Raw genomic sequence first — 25627 nt, 5'->3', positions numbered from 1 at the left:
AGGAAGTGGTGATCCTCATGATTGGGGTGCTTGGGTGGTGTATTGATAGAGATTTGGGGGGCTGTACATCAAAAAGATCGAGACACCTGGTTCCAGAAGGCCAATGATGTTTTCTTGTAGAAGTAGTTGTTTGAACAAATGATGGTGATGGACCACTCTTTACACTCAATTCTGGATGGTCTTTCTTGCGGCGAGCTCTCCAACCGTAAAATTCCTTGCCCTACTATGAAAAATGATGGAACGTTATTGCCTTGTAGCAGAGCGACCTGACTGGTACAAGTACTATCTCTCATGGCGGTGGCCTCAAATCGTCTCCTAGGACCTAGAGAGCTGGGCGAGTTCATTGCTCCTCTGCTCAAAGCTACGTTCCACAAGCAAACTCTCTCAAGGGCACTCTTTAGGATGAAGAAGAAACTTAGCGTTCGAGGCTTTAGGGGTTACTCTCCAAAATCGAGAGAATGAACCAGTCATATCAACGATGCGACTCTGGGCAAGGGGGGATGCAGCCTGGTTTCAGCGGTTGATGAGTGGCGCAGGGTCTGTAACTGTGATTCGACATCTTTAAGGCACTCTTTCAGGTTTCGCTATCTGCCAACGAGTACCTGCGCAGGCGCCCCAAAACGACCAAAACGACTTGTGAAAAAGCCTTCAAGAAAGCCTGACGCGCGCTCCCATTCGACGAGAGGTAATCTTGGAGGGTGGCCGGCTACTCGTGATTTGCCACTGCAATGGCCCTTTTATAACCGCCGCCCATTTCTTGCATTGCATTTTTCTTCTCGTCATCTCATCTACATTTACTTTGCTTTCAAAATACCTGTCTTTTTGGCCGAGAAAATCAGTGTTGTTGAGTGTCTGGACCGTGTTCAGAGCTCGCCGCCGAAATGTCTTTCGGCTGGTCTGCCGGAGACATTGTCGCAGCTCTCCAACTGCTTAACAAAGTCCGCATCGCTTTGAAAGACTCTGGAGGCTCCAAGACCGACTATCAGGATGCTACATCATTCCTTGATGAGTTGTCGACTACACTCCGCACCCTCGACAGCATCCAGATTACCTCTTCACACCCAGAGCTTCTGCAAGATATCAGCGACCACGTTGAACGTCTGCGAAAAGAGATTGATCTGTTTCTGAAGACCATACAGAATGACTATGGGGGTTCCCTTGGACCTTTCTCTACATCCAGCAAACCCACAAGATTACAACGCAAAATCCAGTACGGAATGTCAACCTCGAAGAGGGTCCAAAGTCTACGCGCAAAGATTGGCCCCGAGTTATCAACGCTACAGATTAAATTAATGAACCAAATGTTGTTAGTATAGATCATTAAACCTCTTTATACCAATGCCATTGAATTAATAGAAACCTTAGGCTTGTTTTTTCCAAATTACCATCTGATATTCAGCGTCAGATGGAACATACCACGAGAGCGGCATTGGAATCGTACAGCCGTAACCCAGAAATCAGAACCATTCTACAGACTTTCGAATCCCAAGGAATGAAGCTAGATGGCTGCCTTGAACGAACTTTCGAGATTCTGTGCAATCTCGAAGTTTTACGCACCGAGATTCAGACACGAGACCGGCAGCAGGGGCAAGTACCTTCAGACCGACCGGAATCCCGGCCATTGGCACCGCCAATTACCCGAAATACCATAGCCGAGGATTGCCTTGATATGGATTCTTTGTCGTCAATCCTACAGGGCGGCCAGCAAGTCGCGGTTGGACTGATAAGCATTTTGAGAGCCGTGGTGTAAGGAGCCTTCTCCTACAAAGATTTCGAAACCCCCTGGTCTTCCTGGAAACTGACGAGTACCAGATGCCTAGTTTCCTTGGCTATCATGACAGGCTATCAGGAGACTGTGCTCCCACTTTTCAAAGGACTGAATCTCATTCTTCTTCAACCTTCCACGGGCGGGATCAAACTCATTGATGCCCTAGGAAGAAGGGCGACTCTGCCGTACGACTGCGGGAGGTCCTGGACAGTAAGTAATGATCCAAATATCAAGTCGCTCTTACATGATACGAATAGCTCCGGAGAGTTTACTGAGTGTACTTAAATTAGATCGTTGAGAAGACCATCCAAGTGTGGTTCCAGGGCTGCCCGGGAGAGGACCTTGTCCGGAAGGGGATGTACTATGTTGCCGACGCAAAACACCCGTCAAAATTTCTCACCGAACAGTCTTGGCCTGGATTTGCTAAAGATGGCGCGACAATTCAAATGTTCATTCCCACGAAGAATTGCACGGAGTGTGGCGGCACTATTTCTTCGGAGTATGCGAAAAGTCATGATGTTTGGTAAGCATGATTCGTTTCATTCTCGGGGGCCCTGTTTATTCTCGACTGCACACCTTGGCGGAAAGAATACCACAAAAAAACGTACGAGGCTTGAAGCAGCTGATCCTGACGCATCCACATCTAGCTCGGCTTGCAGCAAGCAGTACATGCCCGTTGTCCATGGCGGTTTTATATGCGCCAAATTGGACGAGCATTTCAAGTCTACAGAGAACGTTCGCGCATTGAAATCTGGGGCGGCGGAGAACACATTTTCTGGATCACAGGGAGACAAAAGTAACCCCGACGGTATGGTTTCGCTGTCAACTCAGAATCGGCAGCCGATACATGCTGTTCACTATTATAGGGGAAGGTTGCCGCCCACACAAGTCAGCGAGCCCAACGTAGTGACAAGACGCTGGCGGGGATCTCTGCGTCCATTTTCGATGCGACACCGTTATTTATCCCCGAAACTTGGGGTTGGCGTCACCTTCGCTAGGTTGCCCGGGTATAGGGAGGATTCATCAGATGAGACTTGATGTCTAGAGAGCTAGCAGTGAGAACACATGATTTGATTTTCTAAATTTCATTGAGTTTAAGCCTTCGGTAAAGCGCAAATGAAAATTGAACACCTACATACCTCGATGAGGTTCCTGCTCCGAATCCTAGTCTCAATTTTTATTTGCAAGTGAAGAGCGAGTAATGGGGAGATAGAGGGATGTAGTGAACAATGTAATTCGCATCACCGTACCCGGCCGTGACTATACTGCGTACTAAGTAAGGACTGTAATCATCTCCCATCATCAAGAGACATGCCATCGTCAAATACGTTACAAAAGGTGTCCAGCCTTATTAACAATTCTCCCCCAAAATTAACTCCTGGTCATTAAGGAATGAAGTAAGAATGAAAACCTTGCCCTATGCCCCTTATTTTCTCCGATTCATCTTTTTGCAGATCCCGGTTGTAAAAACACAACAAAAGGGAAGGGGGATATGGTATACAAGGTACAAGGGAATCGTTGTCCGTGACAAGACTCGATGCAAAATTCCTTTACATCAAACCGACAGCAGCAACGAAGGCGCCCAAGGCAGCGCCAGCAGCCAAGACGCCGCGGTTGGCATCAGCAGGAGCAGCAGCATTAGTCGACCCAGACCCGGAACCGCTCGTCGCCTGGGCGGCGAACGCGCCAGTGAAAGTCGTGAGCAGCGTGCTGCTGCCAGACACGGCCTGGGCGACGGTGGCGGGGCCGGTGGTGGCGACGCCGTTGACGGTGCGGGTGAGGGTGACGGTGTCGGTCTTGTAGGCCCAGCCGGGGCCCATGCCGCCCCAGGCGCCGCCGGGACCCCACCAGCCGTCGACGGGGCAGCCGGTGATGGTGACGGCGGCGGCGTCGCCCGTCTTGGAGCCCCACCAGCCGCCGCTGTAGGTGAAGGTGCTGGTGCTGGCGCACGAGGTGAAGGCGTTGCAGACGGAGGAGGAGACGGAGGTGTAGGTGGAGAGGGCGGCGGCGTCCGAGGTGCAGGCGGACTTTACGCAGTCGTTGAGCTGCGGGGCGTCGGTGCAGAAGGCGGCCGGGGTGGGGGTTGCCGTGGCGAAGTGGGATGAGAAGCAGGAGCTCTAGTAAAAGTGTGTTAGCAGAACGTATTCGGGGTATATAGAGTTCAAGAGAATTGAGACGGTAGGTTTGAGGGAGAAGTTGGGACCGAAGGGCTGGGATGAACGGGAGGAAAGCGTGAAAAAGCTTAGACTTACAGCGCATGATGCAACACCGTTACCGAATCCGCCGGGGCCGAATCCGCCGAATCCACCACCGTAGGCGAATCCACCCCAGCCGGCGCCGTTACCGGGTCCAAAGCCACCGTTTCCGGGTCCAATGGGGTTGGCGACAGCGGCGGCGCCCTGAGCCAAAGCAGCAGCAACGAAAGCAGCCTTCATTTTGGTTGATTTGATATGTGTTTTCTTGTTGTTGTGAAAAGTTCGATGAGAGAAAATTCCCTGCGCCTGCAGATGGATGTAAATGCGTGTAAATGAGTTTGGCTGATGTTTTTATGTTGCGACGGAAGAAGGAAGATGAGATGCAATTCCGATGTGATGGTTCAAAACAACTTTCAAACAATGGACGAACTGAAGCTCCAACGACTTGTCTTTATATTCCGTGGAAAACGACATGACCGCCTCTTCTCTCTCTGCATCGCTTTCCGCGCACGCCCTTACACACCCCCTTCGACTACCGTTGCCTTACTCCGCTAGTCTCGCTCAAATGCCGTACGAAGTACTGTTGCTGAACACGGCAGGAGGGACATGGAGAGGAACAGACAGCTTCGGTCCCGAGCAGGCGCATGGCCGCATGGCAAAAAAACGAAAAGCAACGACAGGGTCTTGGCGTGCATCTTCGTTTCCTCTCTCCTCTACTGGGGCAGCGGAGGCGAGGAGGAGCCGCCTTGGTCCCACGGACACCGCGGTTTGTGACTCTAGCTCTTTGAACCTCCGCAGATCCTACCGGATGCCCAGGCTACACTACTGGTTCCTCTCACGCGCATCACACCTCCTCCCCCAGAGCCGTGTATCCCCCTCCATCCCACAACTCTGGTCTGCTTACCTTACCTCACATCCCAACAGCCTCAGCTCGCGCGCACATCTTCTCGCCCTGTCCGACCCTTGATCAAAGCCCCCAACCGCGCGGCCCTGCATGGCAGGATCCCCCCCGGACGGTGTCACCATGAAAAAGAAGGAACAAGAGCGTCGCGAATGTGTGGATGTTTGCCCTCACGGACACACAGAGCCTCTCACCCACAAAAAGTCAGACTTTAGCTGCTGCAGTCGGACAAAACGCTAGTGGCTCGTCGGCAAGTATGCTTAGCTATTAGCTCCAACGGGGGGTCTCTCGCGCGTCGCTGAGAGGGCGAATGTGTGATGTGACACAACATGGAAAAAAGAATGCTCATCCGGGATGGGGTTTGGGGAACACCGGTCCACCACCGCTAGTGTTCGGTTCGGCGATCCGTCATGTAAGTCCAAGCCAATCAACACCAACCTCCGTTTCAACCGCATTGCGCTCTCGGTCCCCCGGGTAACTCCATCATACCTGGGGAATAAGGTACTTTTTTAGTACTGGGTGAGGTGAGGAAACACCAAAACGATGGAGAAGGGAAATCCGTCTCTATGCTTGGTTTCTCTGAAGCGTATGTACTTTCCTGCGAGGAAGCGTCAGCCCACGTTTCCCACCCCATTCGGGGTTTTGGCAGAAACATCAAAACAGAAAAAGGGCTGACGTATGCCCCTAGGGCTTTTATTCTTTTCGTCCGAATGGGTTGCCTTCCTGCTTCCTGCTGCCAACGGATCCAGCTCGTCGGGAACAGCGCATTGCACTGCACTGCACCTTCAAGTCGGGACGAGGACGAGAGAAGAAACGAAACAGAAAACGGCGTCAGCGAAAAAAGGAATGGATGATGACCGTCTTTGCGCCGGAAAGGGAACGTGACCACCGAGAACTAGGCCGAAGCGCGTTCATCGCATTTGTTTCAGAGTATGTGCTTATCCTGCTCGCTCGGTGCCGGCTGATAGACACAACCATCACCACCACTAAAAACAGACCGCCCGCCGTCAGGCTTTGGCAGCCCCGATCGTTGGCTTAGCTGCCGTCGTGCCGAGAGGCGAGGCTGGTCATATCTGCTTCAACTAAGGCAGGTACTCTCACGGGGCTTCGCGCAAGCCTCAAAAGATGACGCGGACAGGTTGGCACCCACTGTCGGTGAGTAAGCTGGGGAAGCTGACCGGAAGTGAGAGGAAGAAAAGTATCAATTGTTTCTGTGCGTGTCTATTCATCTCCAGTCCCACGTGTGTGTCGGATGTTCGGCCGTCTGCAACGCCGTCTCATCCCCTAGAATTAATCCCAACCCGAAAAAAGAAGACCCTGCTTGCTTAATGCTGTGTTAGCAGGCCTGTCCACCTGAACCTGTCCATCTGCAAACTCCAACGCAAAAAGAAATGCCCGAAATCTCATCTCAAACATGCCATTGCTGCAGGGCAGTCCAGTCCCAAACTCATACAAGTAGTCCCTCGCCTTTCTCGAACACCGCCTTATTGGCTCAATGACGTCCGTCTCATCATCATCGTAAATCGAATATTTGGACTCCAGATTCAGAGGAAGCCTCTCCGAAATGTTGTCCGACTCAACTGCGTCCAATTCCACACAGGTCTGCGCTACAGCATCGTGCCAAAGGTGTCCTCCTCCTCCTTGAAGGGGATAGGTTTGCGCGGACTTGCGTCGTCGGTAGTCTTCCGGTGTCGGAATGTGAAGCCGACGAAGAGGCTCTTGCCCATCTCGTCATCACGGTCCGCCATAGTCTCGAGGGCCTGCTGCTTGTCATGCACCTCCTTGTACTTGGCCATGTCCGCCTCATTACTAAAGTCATCGAAGTAACCGGCGTCCGTCTCTGAATCGAGCTCAGGCACGAATGGAGCCTTGGTGGTTCGTAGGGTGTCCCAGTCAACCTCGGCAAAGTAGTGGTGAGAGTTAATCTCCTTGAAGTTGGAAAAGCGCTTAGACCGAGAGTTGATGCAGCTAAAGCGTGGTGTCAGATGATGTCACAAAGCATGTCAACCGTGACAGGGCCCACTTACGTCGTAATGAAATTCCAAGTGCGGTTGCTGAGGAAGTAGTTAGGATCCTCCCAAACGGGTCGCTTGAGCACCTCGCGCCAGTGCTTCAAGTTCCTCCAAGTCTCGTCGGGCGTGGAGCCCGCAAAGGGAGGGAATCCGGTCAGAGCCTCGAACAGCATGCAGCCCAAACTCCAGTAATCCACCGTGTAGTCATACTCGTCTCCTCGAAGAACTTCAGGCGCCATGTAGTCGGGTGAGCCAACGATGGACTTGGCGTAGTTCATATCCTTTGCGCGCATTGTCTGGTACCCCTCCCTTCGCTCAGCTACTGTTCGCTTATCCATGGGCTTTCCGAAAGGTACTGAAGTCTCGGATGCCTTTTCGAGACGGACTCTCATAGATTCGATCTTGGCCGGCGCAAGCATACCAGCAGCTAGTCCAAAGTCCGTGAGCTTGACGTGTCCGGTAGAATCGACCAAGAAGTTCTCCGGCTTCAAGTCTCGATGGATGTAACCAAGCTGGTGAAGAGCATCCACGGAGCAGAACATCTCGGCGATGTAGAAACGAGCATGACGGTTGCTCAGAACGCCCGTGTTGTTGAGCAGCGTGCGGAAATCTCCTCCCGGCACATACTCCATGGCAAGATAGATACTCTTGTCATCCTGGAATGAGTAAAGAAGTCGGACAAGCCATTCACTCTTGGCAGTGGTCAGGATGTCACGCTCTGTCAGCACGTGGCGAACTTCGTCAAGCTTGAACAGCAGCTTCTTGCTCATGACCTTCAGCGCGCAGACTTCCCGAGTATCCTTCTTCTGCGCCAGGAAGACCTGACCGTAGCCTCCTTGTCCGACCTGGGTGAGGATCTGGAAGTCACCCTGGCGAAGTCTCACTCGTCTCTTTCTGAGGTTTGCACGCTCTCGTCCCTTGTACTTTGACCACATCTGATTGTACGTCGCCTCATCGGTCTCTGGGGGAGGCGGGATCTCCGATTGGAAGTTGTTCAGGCGGTTCTGTCTGGAGCCGACATACGTAAGAAGGTCGAAGTAATAATCGAGAAAGTCTGCTTTCAGTCAGTCTTGCTTACGCCGTGTCTAACAGAGTTCAATCAACATACAGAGCTGTGTCACGTTGACGAGTCTTCGCACGTTGGGGCGCTGCAGGATCTCCAGCTCTTCGGGCGTGAGTGCTCTCTGGGTGTTGAACTTGTTCCTAGGAGTCACAGCCTTCTCCTTGGGCTGGTATAGCTCGTGACGGGAGATGGCAGCATGGCTCTGTTGGTAGGGAGAGTCGTTGCCTCCCAAGCGCGAGACGGGGGGAGTGTTCTCCTGTCCATGGGACTTCTTCAAGGGGCTGCCTGCTGAAGTCGCTCCCTTGTGCAAGACGCTGTCCTCGACATTGGGACTGTATTCGTTGCCTCTTCCCGAAGACTGCGGGGTGGTGATCACACTCAGCGGGCGATCGAGTCTGGGTCTTTCCAGAACAGGTGTGCTCAACTTGAGCGCATTGTCGAAGGACTCGGGCAATTCGTGGGCGCCAGGGGGGTTCGTTCTCTTGCTGGGGCTGCCTTGGGGTGTGCTGGCTGGGTTGATGAAGCTATTTCTCGTAGGCGTCTCGGGTCGCGATGCTGCATTGTTGTCCCTGGTTCCTCCAGGAAACAAATTGGCCATGAAGCCCGACATTGTTGATGATGTTGTGAAGCAAACAGATTCGGGAGGTGGATTGAGAGAGGATGCGAGCGGGGGGCGAAACTTAGCGACCAAAGGTATCAACCAATGTGCTTGGAGGGGTAATCGAGAAAGATGTTTGGGGGAGGAGGATCGAAAAGCACTGCAAGGTACGAATAGAGTTGCGTGCTCGAGATAAAGCGTAACCAACGCGGGTTATTATGTTGTTATCTTCTCCGCCGTGGGGTTGACTTGGGTAGGAATCCAGGCGTGCCAGGGCGATGGATGGAGACAGACTGCCCAAGATCTACCCGACCTACGGAGGCTGACCACTGCACAGTCGATCGCTGGTGGGCACTTGCGTATTAGGGGGAACAAGGGAACAAAGCGACAGTGTTATTGGGTGCTGCGGGGCACCAAGTCAACAATGTTGCAGGGGCAACAATCATACCCCTGTCCAGCTGAAAGCTGCACGTGATGCGATAAGCACTATCGATAGTGACATATCGTCTTATCGCTATCAGACTAATCGATCTTCCAAGGTCGGCTTAGAAGCTTCTTGTGACATCGCCATTTAGACTTCTTCAATCAACCCCATCACGTCCATACTCACACCCAAAATGCCAAAAGAAAAGAATTATAACCCAGTCAACGCTCAGCGTAAATCTGACAAGGCGAAAGCAATCAAGAAGGGTAATATCCCCAAACAGCGACACATGAGCCAGTAAAGTCGTCACTAACCAAGCTCCTCTTCCAGGCAAGGCGGAGGTACAAGGCCGTCGCAATGAGAAGCTCGCACGCCGCAACCCCGAAAGACTCCAGAAACAGATAGACGACCTCAAGGGAATCACAACAAACGGAGGCAAGCTATCGCGCCACGAAGAACAGGTCCTCGAAGGCCTCGAGAAGGAGCTACGAGCAGTAAACAAGGCGCGCGAAGCGCTCGGCGACAAAGCACCCACCTTTAGCCGCGGAGGAGGAGGATACAACCGCGATGGCGATTCTTCCGGCGGAGTCCTCGGAAAGCGGAGACGTGACAACGACGAGTTGACGAGCGACGAGGATGTCCCCGACGACGTGAAGCGGATCCCCATGCCCCGCGACACACCGCCACCGATTCCGAAAGAACTGATGGATAAGTGGTACGCAAAGAGACGTGCCAGAAGGCAGGCAGAGCAGGCGGAGAGGGAACCGCCAGAAGAGAGGGAGAAGAAGAAGGAGAAGGAGGCCAAGGCCCCCGCGCCGGAGCCGAAGACTGTATACGAGGCGAAGCCGATGGTTCGGAATTTGACAAAGGAAGCCGTCACCGCTTTTGTGCCGACACACGTCAAGATGAAGCTGGACAAGGGCAAAGGCCAAGGTGGTCTGATGGAACCTGAAGAGGCGGATCGACTGGAGCAGGAGGGCTACCTGCAGACAACCGCGTCACTGGGGGATTCAGAGAAAACGATACCCCACCAGGTTATGGTGGAGGAGGTAGAGGATGAAGACGTCTGAGTGGGGCCGTATGGTTCAAAGAGTCAACGACAACCAAGCTTTGATAAAGGCCACGGATCCGACAAGTCAGGAATTGTTGCTCTCAGCTGCTATACGGTACACAAAGCATCAAGTACAATTGCGCGCCAGCTGTCTAGCCGAACGCACTCAGCCCCAAGGGTGTACAGTTGCAGGGCGGACGGCGAGGATATCGCGTACCTGGAAGTCGCCAGGCTACACGTTTCCCGGATTGGCGATGGGTAGTGGAAGCGTCACCCACTTCCACAGCACCAAACTGTTCCGCTGTGGCTCTGATGGCAAAGTACAACAGACACTTGTTACCGCGCAACCGGACTCTGCAGCCGGTGAACCAGAGTAGCATCTCTGCGATGACGTCGGACTGAGTCTGCTGGGATACATAATTCTACCGAAGCAATAGGGCAGACTGTCAACTGGCTATAATTGCCTCTATCCGAGGCCACTGTTTGTGTCTTCTTAGCGAGCAGCAGCAGTATCTATGTAAAACAAAATGTTCTCCGCCATCTCCAGTGTCCAACAGGAATCAAACAGATGTACCCTGCTTTTGTGACATTACAGATTCGCAGCCCAGGCCTGTTTCCTTTTGGAAGACGACATCCCTATTGTCAGCATCGCTAGTCACCGACACCACTAGTTATCGACATACTAGAAACCCCTCCCCACTCCTTTGGCCCGTCATTCAACATGGTCGCCGAAGTGTCTCACGACTCCATGGGCACCATAGCTATCTTCTCAAAGGAGAAAAGAGTATGCCCGGACAAGCACGACCTGAACCTCTGACTTCCCCACTGATGGTATTAAAAGAGCCTTTTTCGCCCATGGACATGCAAACCCCTCCCCCCCTTCCCCCTGACGAGCAGTCCATAGCGGGGGTATATAAACCCCCTCCCCCCCCCCCTTAAAGTTGACAATCTCTTCACTCCTCCCATAAGCAAATGCCGTTTCTTGTAATCTCCCAACTCCCCAGAGTAGAAGTTCGTCCCTCCATCTCCTATGCCCCATTTCGCAATTTCCAACTCGGCCGGTCACCGCTCCCTGACTCTACTGTTCTTCAGATGATACACTAGTTGCAGGCTCTAAATCAGCGTCGTGGGTATTCGGCGAAAGAACAATAAGCCCCAGAGCAGAGGAACAATCGGTGCGTGAACTTCTACCCTCTCCAAGACTTTCGGGGGGGGGGGGGGGTAACCTAAGAAGAAAAGTCTCCCTGGAGAGACAAAATGAAGCGCTTCACCAAAATCTTTTCTGTCTTTGTGAAAGCCTCTTATGAACATTCCTCTGAGTGGTCGTTGAAGGAAAGGGTCAAACATCTGAACAATGGCCTCTAGGCTCTGGCTCCTGGAAGGTGAGGACGAGAGGGGAGCAAGTTAGAGAGATAGGGCAGCCTGCCTACCTTACCAAAAAAGGGGTTATCAAAATCTGTCTAGCCAAAGAACAGCAATAAAATCCACTACCTTCCTCCAACTCGGGAAAAGCGAAGGAGAGGTGTGCTTTCTCACAGGAAAACGTATACCCTCCCACCAAAAAGTCCCCATCTCGTGAAAGACCGTCGTATCTCGTTCCCGTCTGGCCTTGCGTTGCTGAAAATTCCGTTACATCGCATTATTTCCACCAAGCATCGTTACCTTGACCAAATATCACAAAAAGAAAGGAAGCGCAAAAACAACTGCCGACCTAGGCTATCCCTATACGAAGAGACAAGGGCTTCCAACCGTCCACTCAGCCGCAGCAAGAAAAAGAAAAAGACTCAAATTTGCCGCGGATCCGAGAAAAAAGCTTAAAATCTCAAGTCTTTGCAGGGACTACGGGCGTCGGACTTCGACATGGCGAAAACGACCTAGAAACGTTGGGGCTCTATCCATCGCTATCGGGCGAAGCCTGCCTGTTGCCCCTTTCCTGCAACCAACTGATGCCCGTGTACTTGAAACCAGTCAGCATGTAACAGTACAGCGCATTCGCAAGTTATTCTGTTTGTGTAACCGGGATGTTACGTCTGCAACTGATGCTATTCAGACCACAAACCACACAGAAGCGGTGGGCAGCAGCCCGGGTCATAGGTCCGTCGGTCCGTCTGTGAAAAACTGGACATATCTCAAGGTTTGAGACATGAAGCCAAAACCTGAAAGCTTTCCAAACACGATCTGGTATGCCTAGTGTAGTCAACAGAGCTAACTACCAAGGCTGGAAAGCAGGTAGCTTTGCCCCGCCATCAACCAAACGGTATCTTTGAGATGTGGAAATAGATCACAGCTCCTTGAGTCCAATAGCCAACAACGCACATGGTTCAGAGACGGCATCCACATGCTCTGCCACGTGTAAAGCAGGAATAACATCTCGAGACCTTCATCGCCCAATTATCGCTTCTCCCATGGGGTATACACCCCCCTGTATCGATTTCCCAAAGCTGATTGGTTGCGGTTCTTGCCATTTTATGTTCCGTCATACTTTAGTTGGTTCTCGGCATAAGCTGTCCAACACTTCTTCCACACCAACATCACCGCGGATGTAGCCGTAGAGGCTCCGTGCAGTCAAGGGTCAAAAGAAGTCCATTGAATATCAATCGATCAGCTTTCGGTCGGGAGGCCAAGTCGGTATCCCGGGAAGCCCCAACAACTGCAGTCGTACGAAGGAATCAGCAGGCTAAGAAGCGCCTGCGGGATTGCATCTGAAGAGACCCCTGGGCAGATACATGTGAGCGGCTGGCCTCGGAGCGGAGCTTCCGCCGTGGCAAGTAGGATTCGAAGAGTCTCCTGAATCTCGAGCCATGTCCTTTCCTGTATATGCATGCGACTCTGCGCGCGGCAAGTGAGCAGAAGTCAGTTCATCCATGCAGTAGCATATCAAGGCCCTGGTAGATACATTCAATGGGCATCTGTAGTCGCCTTGAGAAGTAGACATTCCAATTTGATCGGCCGCGGAGAGGCGGAGGTGGTTCCCTTGGTACTTCTAGTGCCATTCATCGTGAACTTGGCCGTGTCGCCCTCGACAACCGACGTTATCTGTAACTTCCAGCAGAGCCTCTCTGGCTTGGTATTTAGAATGCTTGTAGGTGTTGCAGTTCGCAGTTGAAGAGCTAGAAAACTTTTCCAACAGTCGCTAAGGTATAATTCGAGGCAGAGTGCTGAAGCGAGTGGAACAGAACGGTGAGACATAGCTGCCATCTTGGGATCCAGCGATTTGCGACCTAAAACAAGTCGATAATTCACCGATGCTGCCTTTTGTCATCCGTGGCGTTTAGCTTTCGTCTTCGGCAGTTGTTAAATGCTCGCTCAGCTCGAAAGCTGCATGACGGCGCGTAAACGGTAAAGGGGGTGTTGTCAATTTGCCTTGCGGACTTGCTTTTTCCTTTTGCTATCCGGGCCCGATTGCTTCAATCGTTAGAAACTCCGATAAACCATGCCAAGCGGGGGTCAATAAGAATGTGAGATGGGAAGATTCTGGTATACGCGTATATTTCCGAGTCTCTGTTGCATGATCCTCATGTGTGACGTCCAGCACCAGGGCTGATGCTGCAGCCAGTGGAGCTTCGGAAGTCGGGTGTGTGCTAAGTGTCAAATGATGGTATGCCTTTGCATGTGTTCGTTGAGAAGATGACCTGATACAGATTGGTGGAGTGACAGTGGTGTCTTCGCGACAATGCATTACTCCGATGGTTACTTTCTAGACATGAGCCACTCCACCTAACCCATGGTGGGGATGACAGATTTAGGACCATGTCGGATGCCCATAACTCTGACCTTTAGCATGAGCCCGGGGAGTAGGATCGCATTTGCTTCGGAGATATCATAGTGCTTTGAAGGTATTATGAAAAGTGAGGAAAATTTTGGGCCGTAGAGAACAATTGTGCTCCTTATCCTCGATGCGGAGTATAATGTAGCTGTTATTGATTTTCTTTGGAAAGATGCTAATGTGTAGGATGTAGCACGCAATGAGCCAATTCCAGAAAACGAATCTCCCATATTAAAGCACATCAGGTAAGGATTGTTGTGGTACCCGGGAAGCGGTGCATGGAGGTTGGTGTCAATCAGGTCGATGGCGATGGTGTAAGGTGGGGGATTATCCATGGAAACCAAGCGTGAGGCGCTTCGATGCTGGGTAGGGTAGCAGGCAAGGGACCTAGGGTAGGAGAAGTGGCATCGAGATCGTCGTGGCTTGTAGTTGGATCGTTGTTTCGATAGCGGGGATGATTTCCAGTTTGGGCTGTCTGGTGCAGCGCTGAATTGTTCGGTGCCGTAGGGTCGGTTCATTCGTAGTCTCAGATGCCTACAAGACATGATTAGTTATCTGACCATAGGATCTTGGCGTAGTTGGATCAAACACTGATGACTGCCAAGGGTCATCAATGAAGAGGACGAGGATGTCTGCGAGGCATCGTGGGTTGGTTCTTGAGGCAAAACGGAAAGGGGCCGGCCGAGATGTGGAGATGGAGGATGAGATGGAGGCTATGGTAACATTTTGGCCTAGCTACTGGATTAGTTGACAGAACATCTGGTCCGGGTGTTTTGTGGACAAGGGTTATCAAGACGGAATCTTGGTCCAGGGTCGTCGAGTAGTGTCCAAGGCAAGCCGCACCACGTCTCGATGCCTGCGCGTCGCATTGGCGTTGATTGGCTGAGCGTCAATGGCCGATAGAGGGGGAGGATCGTTTCTGGTAGGTAAGCGAGAGAAGATGGGCAAGTGGTTGGCATGGAGGGGTGGCTGGCGACAGGTTCTCCTGGGAGCAAAAGTGTGCGTGTCTTGGGAGACTGCAAGCCGCGATGGCGATGGCGATGGGATGGGGTCTGGGGAAAGAGATGGAGATGGCGATGATGGATGGGCATTACCAGAAACCGCAAAGGCACTGTGGCATGATTACATGTGATGAAGATGGAGAATTGATTGGACGGAGTTGGAACCGATTGGCCGTGGACTTTTCTTCTCCTTGGCTGCCTAGGTACGTTACGGTAAGGCAAGGCAAGGTGAGGTAGAGTGCGACGGAAAGCTGAATGGAAGGGGAGGGGTAGGAACGGATACGTCGGTGAGGTGAGGGCTGCATCTCATTACGGCGCCTCGAGGATCCTACCTGCCTGCCTACCTTGGGGTAAATGCAAGTGAGAAGCCACGCTGAGCACACCGTGATAAGCGGTCCACGCAGGCGCAGACGTACGTTACTGACAGACGCACGTTGGAGCCGAATGTTATGCACCTCCCGGTCTGGTACCTATTGGAGCGAACTGGACCTTCACACGCCTTCCATTAGCAGCCAAGAATAGGTAGAACAAGATGATCCTTCTACAAGTATCCACCGCCCATAGGTAATTAGCAGGTGCGGCCAATGGAAGAAAAAGGACAATGGAACTTGGTCAATCAAGGTAAGGCATCTTTGGGATGGCGACGCAAGTCGTGTCCAGGTTCTTTGCACTATCAAGGGTTAGTAGATCTCGGCTCAGGCCATCTTACGTGCCTAGATCTGGTTATGGGGAGGGAAAGACCCGCCATGATGACTTTGAGGTTGGGTGGGAGGAAGTGTGGCAAATATGCGACTGTGAGGCTTGACACATGCTGTGACTGTGGGGAAGCAGAGCCCAGACTGTCTTCCCAGAAATGGCAAGGTAACTGAAGTCAAAGCATGACATGCCTTAGCGTTCCAGGATTATAAAGCGCCGGTGCGGTCTACAACTTATCGGTGGCATCAAGTGCTATACGTAGTACCTTACAGCAAGTTGAAAGAGTGAAGATCAGGTGGAAACTGGGGCATAACTACATAAGAAAAGAGGGGGGGGGGGGGGGGGCCGCGGGGAGGGGGGGGGGAGGGGCCCCGGGGGGGGGGGGGCCGGGAGAGGAAGGGAGACACCCGAGAAAGGGGGTGGGGGGGGGGGGTATACTCGCGGAGGGGGGGGGGGGGAGTGGTGGGGAGGGGGGGGGGGGGGGGGGGGGGAGCGCCGGGCAGTTGGGATGGAAGGCACCATGAGAGGACGGGACCGGGAAGCGAAGGAAGCCAACCTGGAAAGGGATATGGGAGGAGCTACCTGCCGTGCGTGCCTGCCTAGGTACTGATTGGAATACGACCGATTTGTTTTCTTGGGGCAGGAGGGCCCAGGCCGCCTAGGACCTACCTAATTTAATGGAAGGAAGATTTGCCACCCAGCAGCGCCTTTCCAATGCCGGAGTTTGATCCGGCGGCCAATCAGCAACATTGGTCTCACCGGATTGAATTCCGCCACGTTGGGCATCCATCACTGGCCGACTCGCCGTACTCTTCTAAAACCCGCCTGCCCAACCTATCAGGAAACAGAAAAAACCACTTACCTTCCTGCCTTCATTTCGGCCCTCTCATACCGATCATACGAAATATTACCTTAAACATCCAGTATCTGTAGATCCCATTCATCGCCCTCCCTGTCGCCGGCGCCGTTATTGCTGCCGTCTACGCACCAAGGCCCGTACGCAACCACGGTCCGAGTCACTGGCTGTTCAATTTTGCCACCCTCACCTCTTCCTCCTCCTTCTCATCCTCCACCACCACCACCACTCATCCACTCAACACCAGGGTCTCCTCGTCCTGCTACTACTCCTCCTTCTTACCTGCCTCAAAATCCCCTGATCATTGTACAATGTGTACCAAACCTACACTTCATACAGCCCTGCCACTTGCAATTGCTGGCATTTCCCTACAGTCCACGGATACTCCCCAACTTGACTCCCAGGAAAACTCCAAATTCGGCTTCGATCTCAACCTCATTTCAGTCTGCACTTTGGTCTGCAGTCTCAGCTTCACAATGCGACCTCTTTCCCGGCTGTCTTACTCTACCTTACCATCCTGCTGGCCACTACCAACACATTCCGACTCTGCCGTCTTCTTACCATCAAAACCTTGCATTGGCCCCTTGAGTTCCGCTGCAGTGGACAGCCCCTCAGCTGCCGCCCTCATGCTTATCCACCCTCCCCTTCGTCTTTGCTGCTTCGATATACAAGATGCCAATTATGACAATCATGCGAGGAAAGGGTTCATCTCTCCAAGCAAGCAGCACACCTTCGCTTCGTGTACACCACCCCGTGTAGGTGTAATCCGCCGTCTGTCGGTTCTGTCTGTTGTTGTTTAAGACATCTGGCAACTCAGGTCGCCTGGCCTGAAAAGACACGCATTGGGTGGAACGGCTGTAAGTCTATTATTCTCTCACTTTATCCCCTGTCAGTCCCAGCCCTAGTAGAAACCCCCGACACGCATATCCCCAGCCGGAGCCCTTCTCCCACCTCCTTCATTGGGGGCCCGCTCAAATATCCTGTCGCGCCCCCATTCATCGGCATGGCACTACAACCCCAGTCACTGTATTGCCCGTATCCTGCCATAGACTTTGCACCATACGCCCAACCCCAAGCCAGTAAGTAGGTAGGAGTTCCTCTTCCTCCCCCTTCTCCTCCTATTCCTCCACCCCTGGTTTCCAAAAACTAATCATTTTTTATTTTTTTACTCGATCATCTTCTGTCAGCATCTTCTTGCGGCCAAGATACTCATATGTCCCCTAACCCAGATACTAGTTGCTTTCCAGCTGAGTTCTGAGTTTTTCCTCTGGATCCCGCTAGCACCGCCGTCAAGGCTCACGACAACGTACCCTCTTCAGAGTCCACCAAGATTCTTGTAAGAAACCGAAGCTACAGATTTTCAACCGAAGAAGAAGAAGAACACTCTGTTGTCTATGTGGGAGGCAACATGATGGCTCAGTCTGCCTACCCTGAGTTGGTGCCAATGTATACGTTACCACAACAACCGCCCCAAACGCCTATCAACGAGCCTCATCTGTGCCAGCGGTGGTCTGGATGCGATTGCCACACGACTGAGTTTTCCATGGCCTCCGTGCACCAGGAAGTCGAGATTCAAGCCTATCGGTTGTTCGACTCAACAGCAGGGACTACGTCAGACTTCTCGACGGCCACTTGGGCAACCCAACGCGAATCGTGGCCTACGTACCAGCAGTCAGACTTCCAGCCACCTGAAACCATGACATACAGTTCACACCATCTATGGCCAAATCCCGTTGACAGTCCTCCTATCCCAGGCCAAATTTGGCAGTACACACCCGATTTTCAACTCCAGGCTAGCCCGGCCCCAGGAACAACGGCAACATGCCATACGCCGAGGGTGTCTAAAAGTCGACAGCCGGAATCGATGAGTCAACCACCCATGAAGAAGACACGTCTTGTAGCGAGAGAGCACGTCTCACCGATGTATATGGCTTCTTTCGACGCAAACACGAATGGCACCGAGGCCGCCAACGAGCACAAGGAAAGTGACCATGACACTTGCTCTTCACCAAGACCGGAAGGGAAAAAGACGTATCGCGTCAAGAACCGAGCCGCCGCAAAGCGATGCCGCGAGAAGACAAAACAGCATGAGCTAGATCTCGCCGCTCAAGAGCAGCGAGTCACACAGGAGCGAATGTATCTCGATGCCTGTGTATCTGCGCTCAAAAACGAGGTTCTGGTTCTGAGAAGCCAGATTCTCGAACACGGGGACTGCGACTGCGAGATGATACGAGGATATATTGCAAGAACAGCCAACAATGTCAGCATCGGGCTTCATGGAGAACGCCAGCTGGTTTAGGGAGAGGTCATAACATCACATACACAGCCGCCATTTCGATGCTGGATGGACGAAACGAAAGAAGGTCGAACAAGATACAGTATCGAGCCTCAAGTATAGCGAAGGACTCTTGATACTAGCCTCACATCTGAAAGATGGCGAGCTGATACAATGATGACCGGCATGCAGCACAAGATGCAACATAAGCAAGGAGGTAAGCTTTCCTTCATTCTTTCCTCTGAGAATTCCTTGTTCTCAACTTCTCGCTCGAGAAGCCAAGAAATGAGCTCTATTGTCGAGACTTTGGTAAGAGTGTATTGGTCTACCTTGCATCCTTCCTGAATTCCCACCTCCTGAGACACGGCTATCATCACGATGCTAATAGTCACTCTCCCTCCTCTGTCTAGGCACAAGCTAATCACTGCTGTAGGCATATTGCACTGACCACGACGGGTTTGTGCCGTGCTCTCTCCACAAATCTCTGCTGCAATGTTGCGATGCAGTCAGCCAACCACAACGACAATTTGGAGAAGCGCTCTGAGGGGTACAAAACCCCCCACCACAAAAGACGCCCCGGTTTGGCTGAACATCTTGGAACCACCCCCGCCAATCAACGGTCGACTGAGCCTGCTCCAGACGCTAAAAACGACCTGATTAGCAGTGCCGCATGTACCTCGACTTGTTGGCGGGTTGCATTACAACTGGCGCAACCAAGGTCTTTGTGCAACCAAATGATCTCCTGCACTCAACTGGTTTCTTTTCTTCTTTCTTCAGGCCTTTTCGTGGTCTCCCCCGCCTTATTCCCTTTGGCGGAGTTCCATCGAAGGCAGTCGTAAGTGACTGGTTCATTATCCGTCGTCTCGCGGGTGCGCAAGGCTTGGGGTTTCAGCAGCCATAGGCAGAGTCTGCAGATTGTCGGGAGTGTCTAATCCTAATTCCTGGCTGGGCTGCTGACACGAACCGACAGCTGAGCTGGGGTCCGATGCGCCAGCAAACTCTCGATAGCCGCAGCGGCCACTGGCACCTACGACATCCTTGCATTTCTGTCCCTTCTGTGGATGGATGGATCGCGCAGCAGCAGCCTCTACCTTGCTAATGGGCTGGCCTGGCCATGGCCAGACGATTCCATGGCTTTGGGGAGCTTTGTGAGCCAAACTTAACCTCTTTTATGTGGTTTCCGTTTATTAATATTATTTTTTTCATTTCTTCCCTTTTCGGTTTTCTTATTTACCTAGGGGGAATCGCGGCAGCTTTCCCGGCACCGGAACAATCCAAGTGGCCCAGCCAGCAACGGGCACGGGGATTTGGCTTTAGTCTTGTCCATCCATTTCGTCATACCTGTCTACCTCACGAGCTCCCAAGAAATTGAGAAACTACTCATCGGGACGGGCCTTGTCAGCACTTCCAAACACCTGCAACAGCAAAATAACATCACGACGATAACGAGAACGATTTAATCACGACCAACATGGCCAGCGGGTCGGCAGTATGACACGCACCGTCAAAACGACTGAGACTTACCAAGCGACGCGGAGGGCGGATCTGGTCTGGCGGTTGAGGCCCGCTCTGGCTCTGGCTCTGGCTGTACCCTCTCTCAATTCGTCCACCCGCGCCATTTCAATTACTACGACGAATACGCAGACCTCGCCGTACCAGCTACACGCCTACGCCCATAATATTTACGCCTCCTTTTCCACTGTTTGTGGCCATCTCGGTTGTCCACCAGGCCTGCCCATGGTCCTGTGGCAACGCTCACGATGAAACCACAGCGCGAGCTTTTACCTGCGGGCCCAACAGCAGCCAGCAGCGCTTCGTCGGAACGGGAGACAACCCCGCAATCTGCCACTGGTACCACGTCTTCTGCACCAAGACGACGTCCGCAGACCAAAATCGCCTGCACCTCATGTCGTCGCAGGAAATCAAAATGCGATGGCCAACGTCCCGTGTGTTCCTTGTGCGCGGGCATGGGTCGCACCCGCTGCGAGTACGATGCCGGCCCCGACGTCACACGCTTCGCTGCCCTGAAAACAAAGCACGAGGAGCTTCAACGCCGCCTTTCTCTCTTTGAAGAGCTTTTCCGCCTTCTATCTATGCGCTCCGAGCCGGAATCAGTCGAAATTATCAGGCGGATGCGGACTCTGAATATAGAAACCGATCTGGACGACCTGGTCAAGTTTATCAAAAACGCAGATCTGCTCATCCAGCTGGCTTCTGCACAAGCCGAACCCCCTGCATCGGGGACACCCACGAACCTCCAAGACCCTCCCGCCGAGGATATATCCTCCCTACTCGAGCTATTGTATATCACACTCGGCCTCATGGCTTCTTCATTCTCCGTGGCACTAGCTGACCCCAAGATATCAGAAATTCGGCTGTTTCTAAACTCGACGCAACGGCTCGCTTAGCCTTTCTTGATACGATAAGACTTCAGATCGAAGCCTTTATCACTGCCGAGCGTAGTCAATCTGGCCCCGTTGAGTCGGTCAAGATGGAGGGGCTGGTCGACGGGGAGATGGACCGTGCCGTGAATGGAGAAGTGCAGGATGGCGTGGATGGCGTACACCACCATGAGTCAGGGGTTCCTCTCAAGCGACTACTAAACGATGATACGACAAAACCGAGATGATGCAAGATGCATGTTTTTGGAAGGCCGGCACGTCTTTGCATGAGACGTACGGTGGTCGAAGCTTATGACTGGGCGATGCAGTTGGGCTCGCACAAGGAAGGCGTTTTCAGACTGATGAGCGACGCTTGAGACGGCAATATCTACAGAATAGCCGCAATTCCCTCGGCGGCACAATGGGTCGACGTTCTGCCCATACAACAAGAGATCTTCCAACGACAGTATTTTGCCTGATATCGGGAGACCACGGGCCTTTGGGGGTAGCAGGGCTGTACGAATTCGCGACATCGACTTTGACACATCATGGCTCGTTTAAGGTTCCGTAGCGGAACAAGGAACGGGACGGCATGAGGTTGGAAATGTTGGCACGGGAAACACCGAATGCCCGAGTTCGTATTCAGCGGTTGCACGGGCAGAAAGGGAGCACGAAGTTGCATCTGAGGACACCATTTGTGCCTTTCGGAATTCACTATGCCCGGGAAAAGGGGCGGCGCGCGAAAAGAGAAAAAGTCAACAAGACAAGTCTTATGACGGATCCAAGTTGAGGCAAAAGATTCAGACATGATGGCGAGGTATCGTGATATTTCAACGAACTCGAATGATACGGCACATGCCGAGTCTCTTCAATCACACGAGAGGAACAGTGAGCCTACATCTGGAATACAGAACGGCATTATTCGGTGTCTTGGAGCAAACACACCTATGGGCCCAAGCACGTGACCCGTCCTCTGATCAAACACATCAAGAAGTCGAGCTTAAGCTTTCAAGTAGAGCCCTCCGGCAGTGTCAACCCACAAAAAAGGGTCTACTGGGGGTGAGATGGGCTGGCTCTCACTTGAGCCCCTTCCGGCTGTACGTCAAATAAGAATGTCTTGATCAGAACGTCATGATGCGCACTGATGGGAGGGTGTGGTCCATGCCGAAGCACTAAGGTAGTCCAGGGGTGGTTTGTCCCTTACTGTGGTATACGCTGGTACCTAGTGAAGAATTGGGTATCCGTACCAGACTACGGGGACCTCTTTTTGGGCTAATTTTTTTTCTATTTTGCTCTATCCCCCCGGTTTGCGGTGCACTTGTTTTTCCCTTTTCCAACGGTCGCCTCAAGGGGGACGGACGATATCTCATGTTCCCAGCCTTTCTGGTCTTACCGGGCGTGCAGACGTACGACGCCTCGGGCCGAGTGTTGCATTTATTATGTGCCCTTGCCTCTGTGTTTTTGATGATCAGATGTGAATCACGGTTTGGCCGACAGGGGAAGAAGATATTGGACAGAAAAGACAGGAGAAATCGAGTAGCATTCAAGCAAGCGTATAATTTACTGATGCACCGTCAAGATTTTGGAGAGCTGAAAGTACGTGCGTGGCACGTGGTAGCTTGTTCGGAAAGAGGAAGAATGATTCCATGAAGGCGGGCGTATCCGTACGGATAGTACTTTTGAATACGGGTACCAATACAAAGCTTGGGACCGGCGGCAGGCAACTAAACCAGCTGCAGGCGGGGGAAGAAAAAAACAACAATAAAGGGCGGTAAGAGAATGGTGGCTGAGGAAGGGGATAAAAAAGAGAGACAAACAATACGGCAGAGGAAAACAAGAGCGATGGACCTCGAGGATCAAGATCAAGAGACAATACCAGTATGATCTCGATCGTCGATGAGGGTTGTTTGGAGGCTGGCTCCATTGGGAGAAGGCCCAGAAGGGGGAGGAGGGGAACAAAAAAAAAAAATGGAAGGCTCTGACGTACAGATAGCGGGTAGCCTTTCCCATCTGAGCTTATTATTCCCCCTCACCCTCTTCAGGCGGCGCGCCGCGTTGAGGCCTTGAGGCTCAGGCTAGGAGCGGGGGGGATCACGATGGCACTTTTAATCCATTCATGGTTTGCGGCTGCCAGTAAGGTAGCGGCGGTGCCAGTGATGGTCACGAGAGCGGTTGGGGAAGGGCTTCGGCCGATGTGGTTCATCGGTTCCGACTCGCGGTTCCGAAGAGTGACCTTTTTTTTTTTTTCGTTCAAGGACCTCAAGTTCCATGTTCCTTGAAACTTTTGGGATGGTGCAGGAATTTGGAGCCTGGTGCGAGGGGGGGGGGGGGTTTGCTGCTATCATAATACCTTTACCTACCCATGAGGACCGGGAAAAAGCGCTGAAATATTGGTAGACGGGTTCTGCGATGGCACCCCAAACACTGGCTGACGGCACCCAACCCTGAACCGAATCAGTCATCTCATGACTTTTGCCAGATTGTTTGGTTACTGTCTTGGGCGGCGCTCGCTCCGTCGTGATGGGTAATTACCTGTTCGCTCTTCCTGCATTTTCTGGGTCGAATGATGATCGGGTGTTCTTCCGTGCGCGTTGTATGTGCGATGCGATTTCTGAGGTTTTTTTTTTTTTTTTTTTTTTTTTTGCAGAACACGGCGCTTATTCCGGTGCTCTCTCTCTCTCTACCTACTCCGTACCTCTATGGACGCAGCTCTTTAGAGGATTTTTGGAGGACGGAACTGGGGTTGGACAATACGTTGTGATACCCCACTCTTTTCCCAATCCTTTCCGTCTCGAAAGAGGACTGGGGCCGGCTCGGTGACAGGTGGGATCTAATACTAAAAGGGGAGTAAGAGGGGCTTTGGGGGGGGGGGGGATGGCTTAGGTAAGTTGGGAAGAGAAAGAGAGAGGGAGGGAGGGACTGAACATGCGGCGGCGCGGCGGGCTTTGTTGTTTGACGCGGGATTCTCCGTGGCCGAGTGCTGAGTTCCTTCCAAGGCCAGGCGTAAGATTAATTTTCGGTGTGACTCTGTGAGTTGGATCATGGATGAGGCTGGCTGGCACGTGCCAAGGGCAGTTCCAAGGCCAGAGCACGTGGGAGATACTAGGTACCTTGGATGACCTGGTCGCATGTGGGAGAGCGGGCGGGCGAGGTACCTCAACATTTTCGAGTGAGCCGCAAGCGGATCATAGTCAGGTAACACTTATTAGCTACCTAAGGTGGTGCACGGATTCAGGTCGACTTGAGCGGATGTATACGCAGTAAGGCGGATGTGCCCAGTATAAGGTAAGCGAGTGAGGCTTGGAGGCTTTGAGGCTTGAGCTATGGCTGGAGATTGTAGGAAAAGTTCGACGGAAAACCATAGGAAAGGTACTTGGAGCGACGGATGGGAAGGGGAGGTTGTTTCCGAGGTTATGAAGCGGCCGGAGCCGGCGTGGGTGGGCGGGCATGGCAAGGACGCGAGGGTCAACGTGAAGCGTCGGCGGCTGGCGGGAACCGGAGAGGGCATACCTTGCCTCCCAAGGTACGCAGGAATAGCATAGGCGAGCGAAGGGGGGTTTTGAGCCGGCGGGCGAACAGACTTTTTTTTCCCGCTACCGGCCGGATGCCGTTGATGACTCTTCCTCCGTTTCTCATATGTGCATCTCGTCGAGGGCATGATCTCGCTTCTAGTGAGCGGGTCATGGATACAAGTCAATAGTGAAATCACCACTTTGTTCGCTTATGGACAATAGTTGAAGGTGTCATATGCTATCTGATTCGAGTAAAGATTAGCAACCCTGTCATTTTTCTTGTCTCCCAGATCTCGATCAGACAAAGGCATTTTAGAGAGGAATATCATTGGGATGGCGTCTTGGATATAATGTCATGATTGCGTTGTTCGATAATCCGTGGTTCAATGGCAGCGTTTTTTCGTGTGGAGAAGCGGGAGCCCAGGGCGGGGGGCTAGGCAGGCAACTTTAGCGGGGGAACGTCTTGGAGACAGATGCTAAGAGAAATCGCGATAGTGCCGTAAACCGTATACGCTGTATGAGGTAAGTTTCCCCATTGGAAAAGGTGGTTGTCTTGTAAGGCATTCTTGCATTATGCGGCTCTACAGACTAGGAGAGAGTGCTCCGAGTATGCGTCTACGGATCTACGTGTCTCAGAAACTCAAGACAAGTTCGGTGTTGGACAAGTGTCATGCGTCGGGTCTGGTCTGCTGGGCCAAAGGGTCATAATTCTTACTATTGTTTGGTTTCGTTGGTGGGGTTTCTCGCTTTTTTCTTGGGGAGACGCCGATTCTCGGCAACCAAAAGTCCAGGCTCTTGAAGTTTGATTTTCATCGACTAATTGAAATACGCTATTGGTCAGTTTTTGGCTCGCGACTTCGTCTTGAGCCATCCCCGAACGACGCCCTTGACTAACATGAACTTGTCAGAGAAGGGCCACATGTCAACAGGCAACATGACCAATTTCTTCGGGGGTTGTTCTCTTTATTCCCACCAATATTATGCTAATAGCCTAACCGTGTGAAGAAAAAAGAAGGAGAGCGGTGCATGGCATGAGGGATGCCCGAAAGGCATATGTCGATCTGAGAAGACGAATGGTGAAGAAAAACACGAGGAAAATAAGGCCGGGGTTTGGTTCGGTTGAATTAC

General features: G+C 52.3%; 10 protein-coding genes across 10 annotated transcripts; 7 read left to right on the top strand and 3 right to left on the bottom strand.

Annotated features, from left to right (window-relative positions):
- Positions 1 to 881: 881 nt before the first annotated feature.
- CABS01_03397 (uncharacterized protein) lies at positions 882 to 1316 on the top strand (the record flags this gene model as incomplete). Its single annotated transcript, XM_060536772.1, has 1 exon — positions 882 to 1316. The coding sequence occupies one exon, from the start codon at positions 882 to 884 to the stop codon at positions 1314 to 1316; it is 435 nt and encodes a 144-aa protein (XP_060392691.1).
- A 518-nt stretch (positions 1317 to 1834) lies between these two features.
- On the top strand, positions 1835 to 2295 carry CABS01_03396 (uncharacterized protein; the record flags this gene model as incomplete). Its single annotated transcript, XM_060536771.1, has 2 exons — positions 1835 to 1978; positions 2059 to 2295. The coding sequence occupies 2 exons, from the start codon at positions 1835 to 1837 to the stop codon at positions 2293 to 2295; spliced, it is 381 nt and encodes a 126-aa protein (XP_060392690.1).
- Positions 2296 to 3318: 1023 nt separating this feature from the next.
- Positions 3319 to 4203, bottom strand: CABS01_03395 (uncharacterized protein; the record flags this gene model as incomplete). The annotated part of the gene is made up of 2 exons (XM_060536770.1): positions 3319 to 3885; positions 4021 to 4203. The coding sequence occupies 2 exons, from the start codon at positions 4201 to 4203 to the stop codon at positions 3319 to 3321; spliced, it is 750 nt and encodes a 249-aa protein (XP_060392689.1).
- A 232-nt stretch (positions 4204 to 4435) lies between these two features.
- On the top strand, positions 4436 to 4930 carry CABS01_03394 (uncharacterized protein; the record flags this gene model as incomplete). Its single annotated transcript, XM_060536769.1, has 1 exon — positions 4436 to 4930. The coding sequence occupies one exon, from the start codon at positions 4436 to 4438 to the stop codon at positions 4928 to 4930; it is 495 nt and encodes a 164-aa protein (XP_060392688.1).
- Positions 4931 to 6471: 1541 nt separating this feature from the next.
- On the bottom strand, positions 6472 to 8549 carry CABS01_03393 (uncharacterized protein; the record flags this gene model as incomplete). The annotated part of the gene is made up of 3 exons (XM_060536768.1): positions 6472 to 6832; positions 6892 to 7930; positions 7985 to 8549. 3 exons carry the CDS (start codon positions 8547 to 8549, stop codon positions 6472 to 6474), a joined length of 1965 nt encoding a protein of 654 aa, XP_060392687.1.
- A 605-nt stretch (positions 8550 to 9154) lies between these two features.
- Positions 9155 to 10031, top strand: CABS01_03392 (WW domain binding protein 11; the record flags this gene model as incomplete). The annotated part of the gene is made up of 2 exons (XM_060536767.1): positions 9155 to 9227; positions 9292 to 10031. The coding sequence occupies 2 exons, from the start codon at positions 9155 to 9157 to the stop codon at positions 10029 to 10031; spliced, it is 813 nt and encodes a 270-aa protein (XP_060392686.1).
- A 6413-nt stretch (positions 10032 to 16444) lies between these two features.
- Positions 16445 to 17131, top strand: CABS01_03391 (uncharacterized protein; the record flags this gene model as incomplete). The annotated part of the gene is made up of 1 exon (XM_060536766.1): positions 16445 to 17131. A coding segment is annotated over one exon (687 nt), but the record flags the coding sequence as incomplete, so codon positions are not given.
- A 608-nt stretch (positions 17132 to 17739) lies between these two features.
- CABS01_03390 (uncharacterized protein) lies at positions 17740 to 18630 on the top strand (the record flags this gene model as incomplete). Its single annotated transcript, XM_060536765.1, has 1 exon — positions 17740 to 18630. One exon carries the CDS (start codon positions 17740 to 17742, stop codon positions 18628 to 18630), a length of 891 nt encoding a protein of 296 aa, XP_060392684.1.
- A 1467-nt stretch (positions 18631 to 20097) lies between these two features.
- CABS01_03389 (uncharacterized protein) lies at positions 20098 to 21235 on the top strand (the record flags this gene model as incomplete). Its single annotated transcript, XM_060536764.1, has 3 exons — positions 20098 to 20307; positions 20379 to 20908; positions 20974 to 21235. 3 exons carry the CDS (start codon positions 20098 to 20100, stop codon positions 21233 to 21235), a joined length of 1002 nt encoding a protein of 333 aa, XP_060392683.1.
- Positions 21236 to 22547: 1312 nt separating this feature from the next.
- Positions 22548 to 22997, bottom strand: CABS01_03388 (uncharacterized protein; the record flags this gene model as incomplete). The annotated part of the gene is made up of 1 exon (XM_060536763.1): positions 22548 to 22997. One exon carries the CDS (start codon positions 22995 to 22997, stop codon positions 22548 to 22550), a length of 450 nt encoding a protein of 149 aa, XP_060392682.1.
- Between the last annotated feature and the right edge of the window lie 2630 nt (positions 22998 to 25627).

Source organism: Colletotrichum abscissum (assembly GCF_030869225.1).
Source record: "Colletotrichum abscissum strain IMI 504890 chromosome Unknown Scaffold_6.1, whole genome shotgun sequence".
In the NCBI taxonomy this organism is placed as follows: domain Eukaryota; kingdom Fungi; phylum Ascomycota; class Sordariomycetes; order Glomerellales; family Glomerellaceae; genus Colletotrichum; species Colletotrichum abscissum.
The sequence above is the reverse complement of the archived record's forward strand: the minus strand, read 5'-3'. Positions and strand labels throughout refer to the sequence as shown.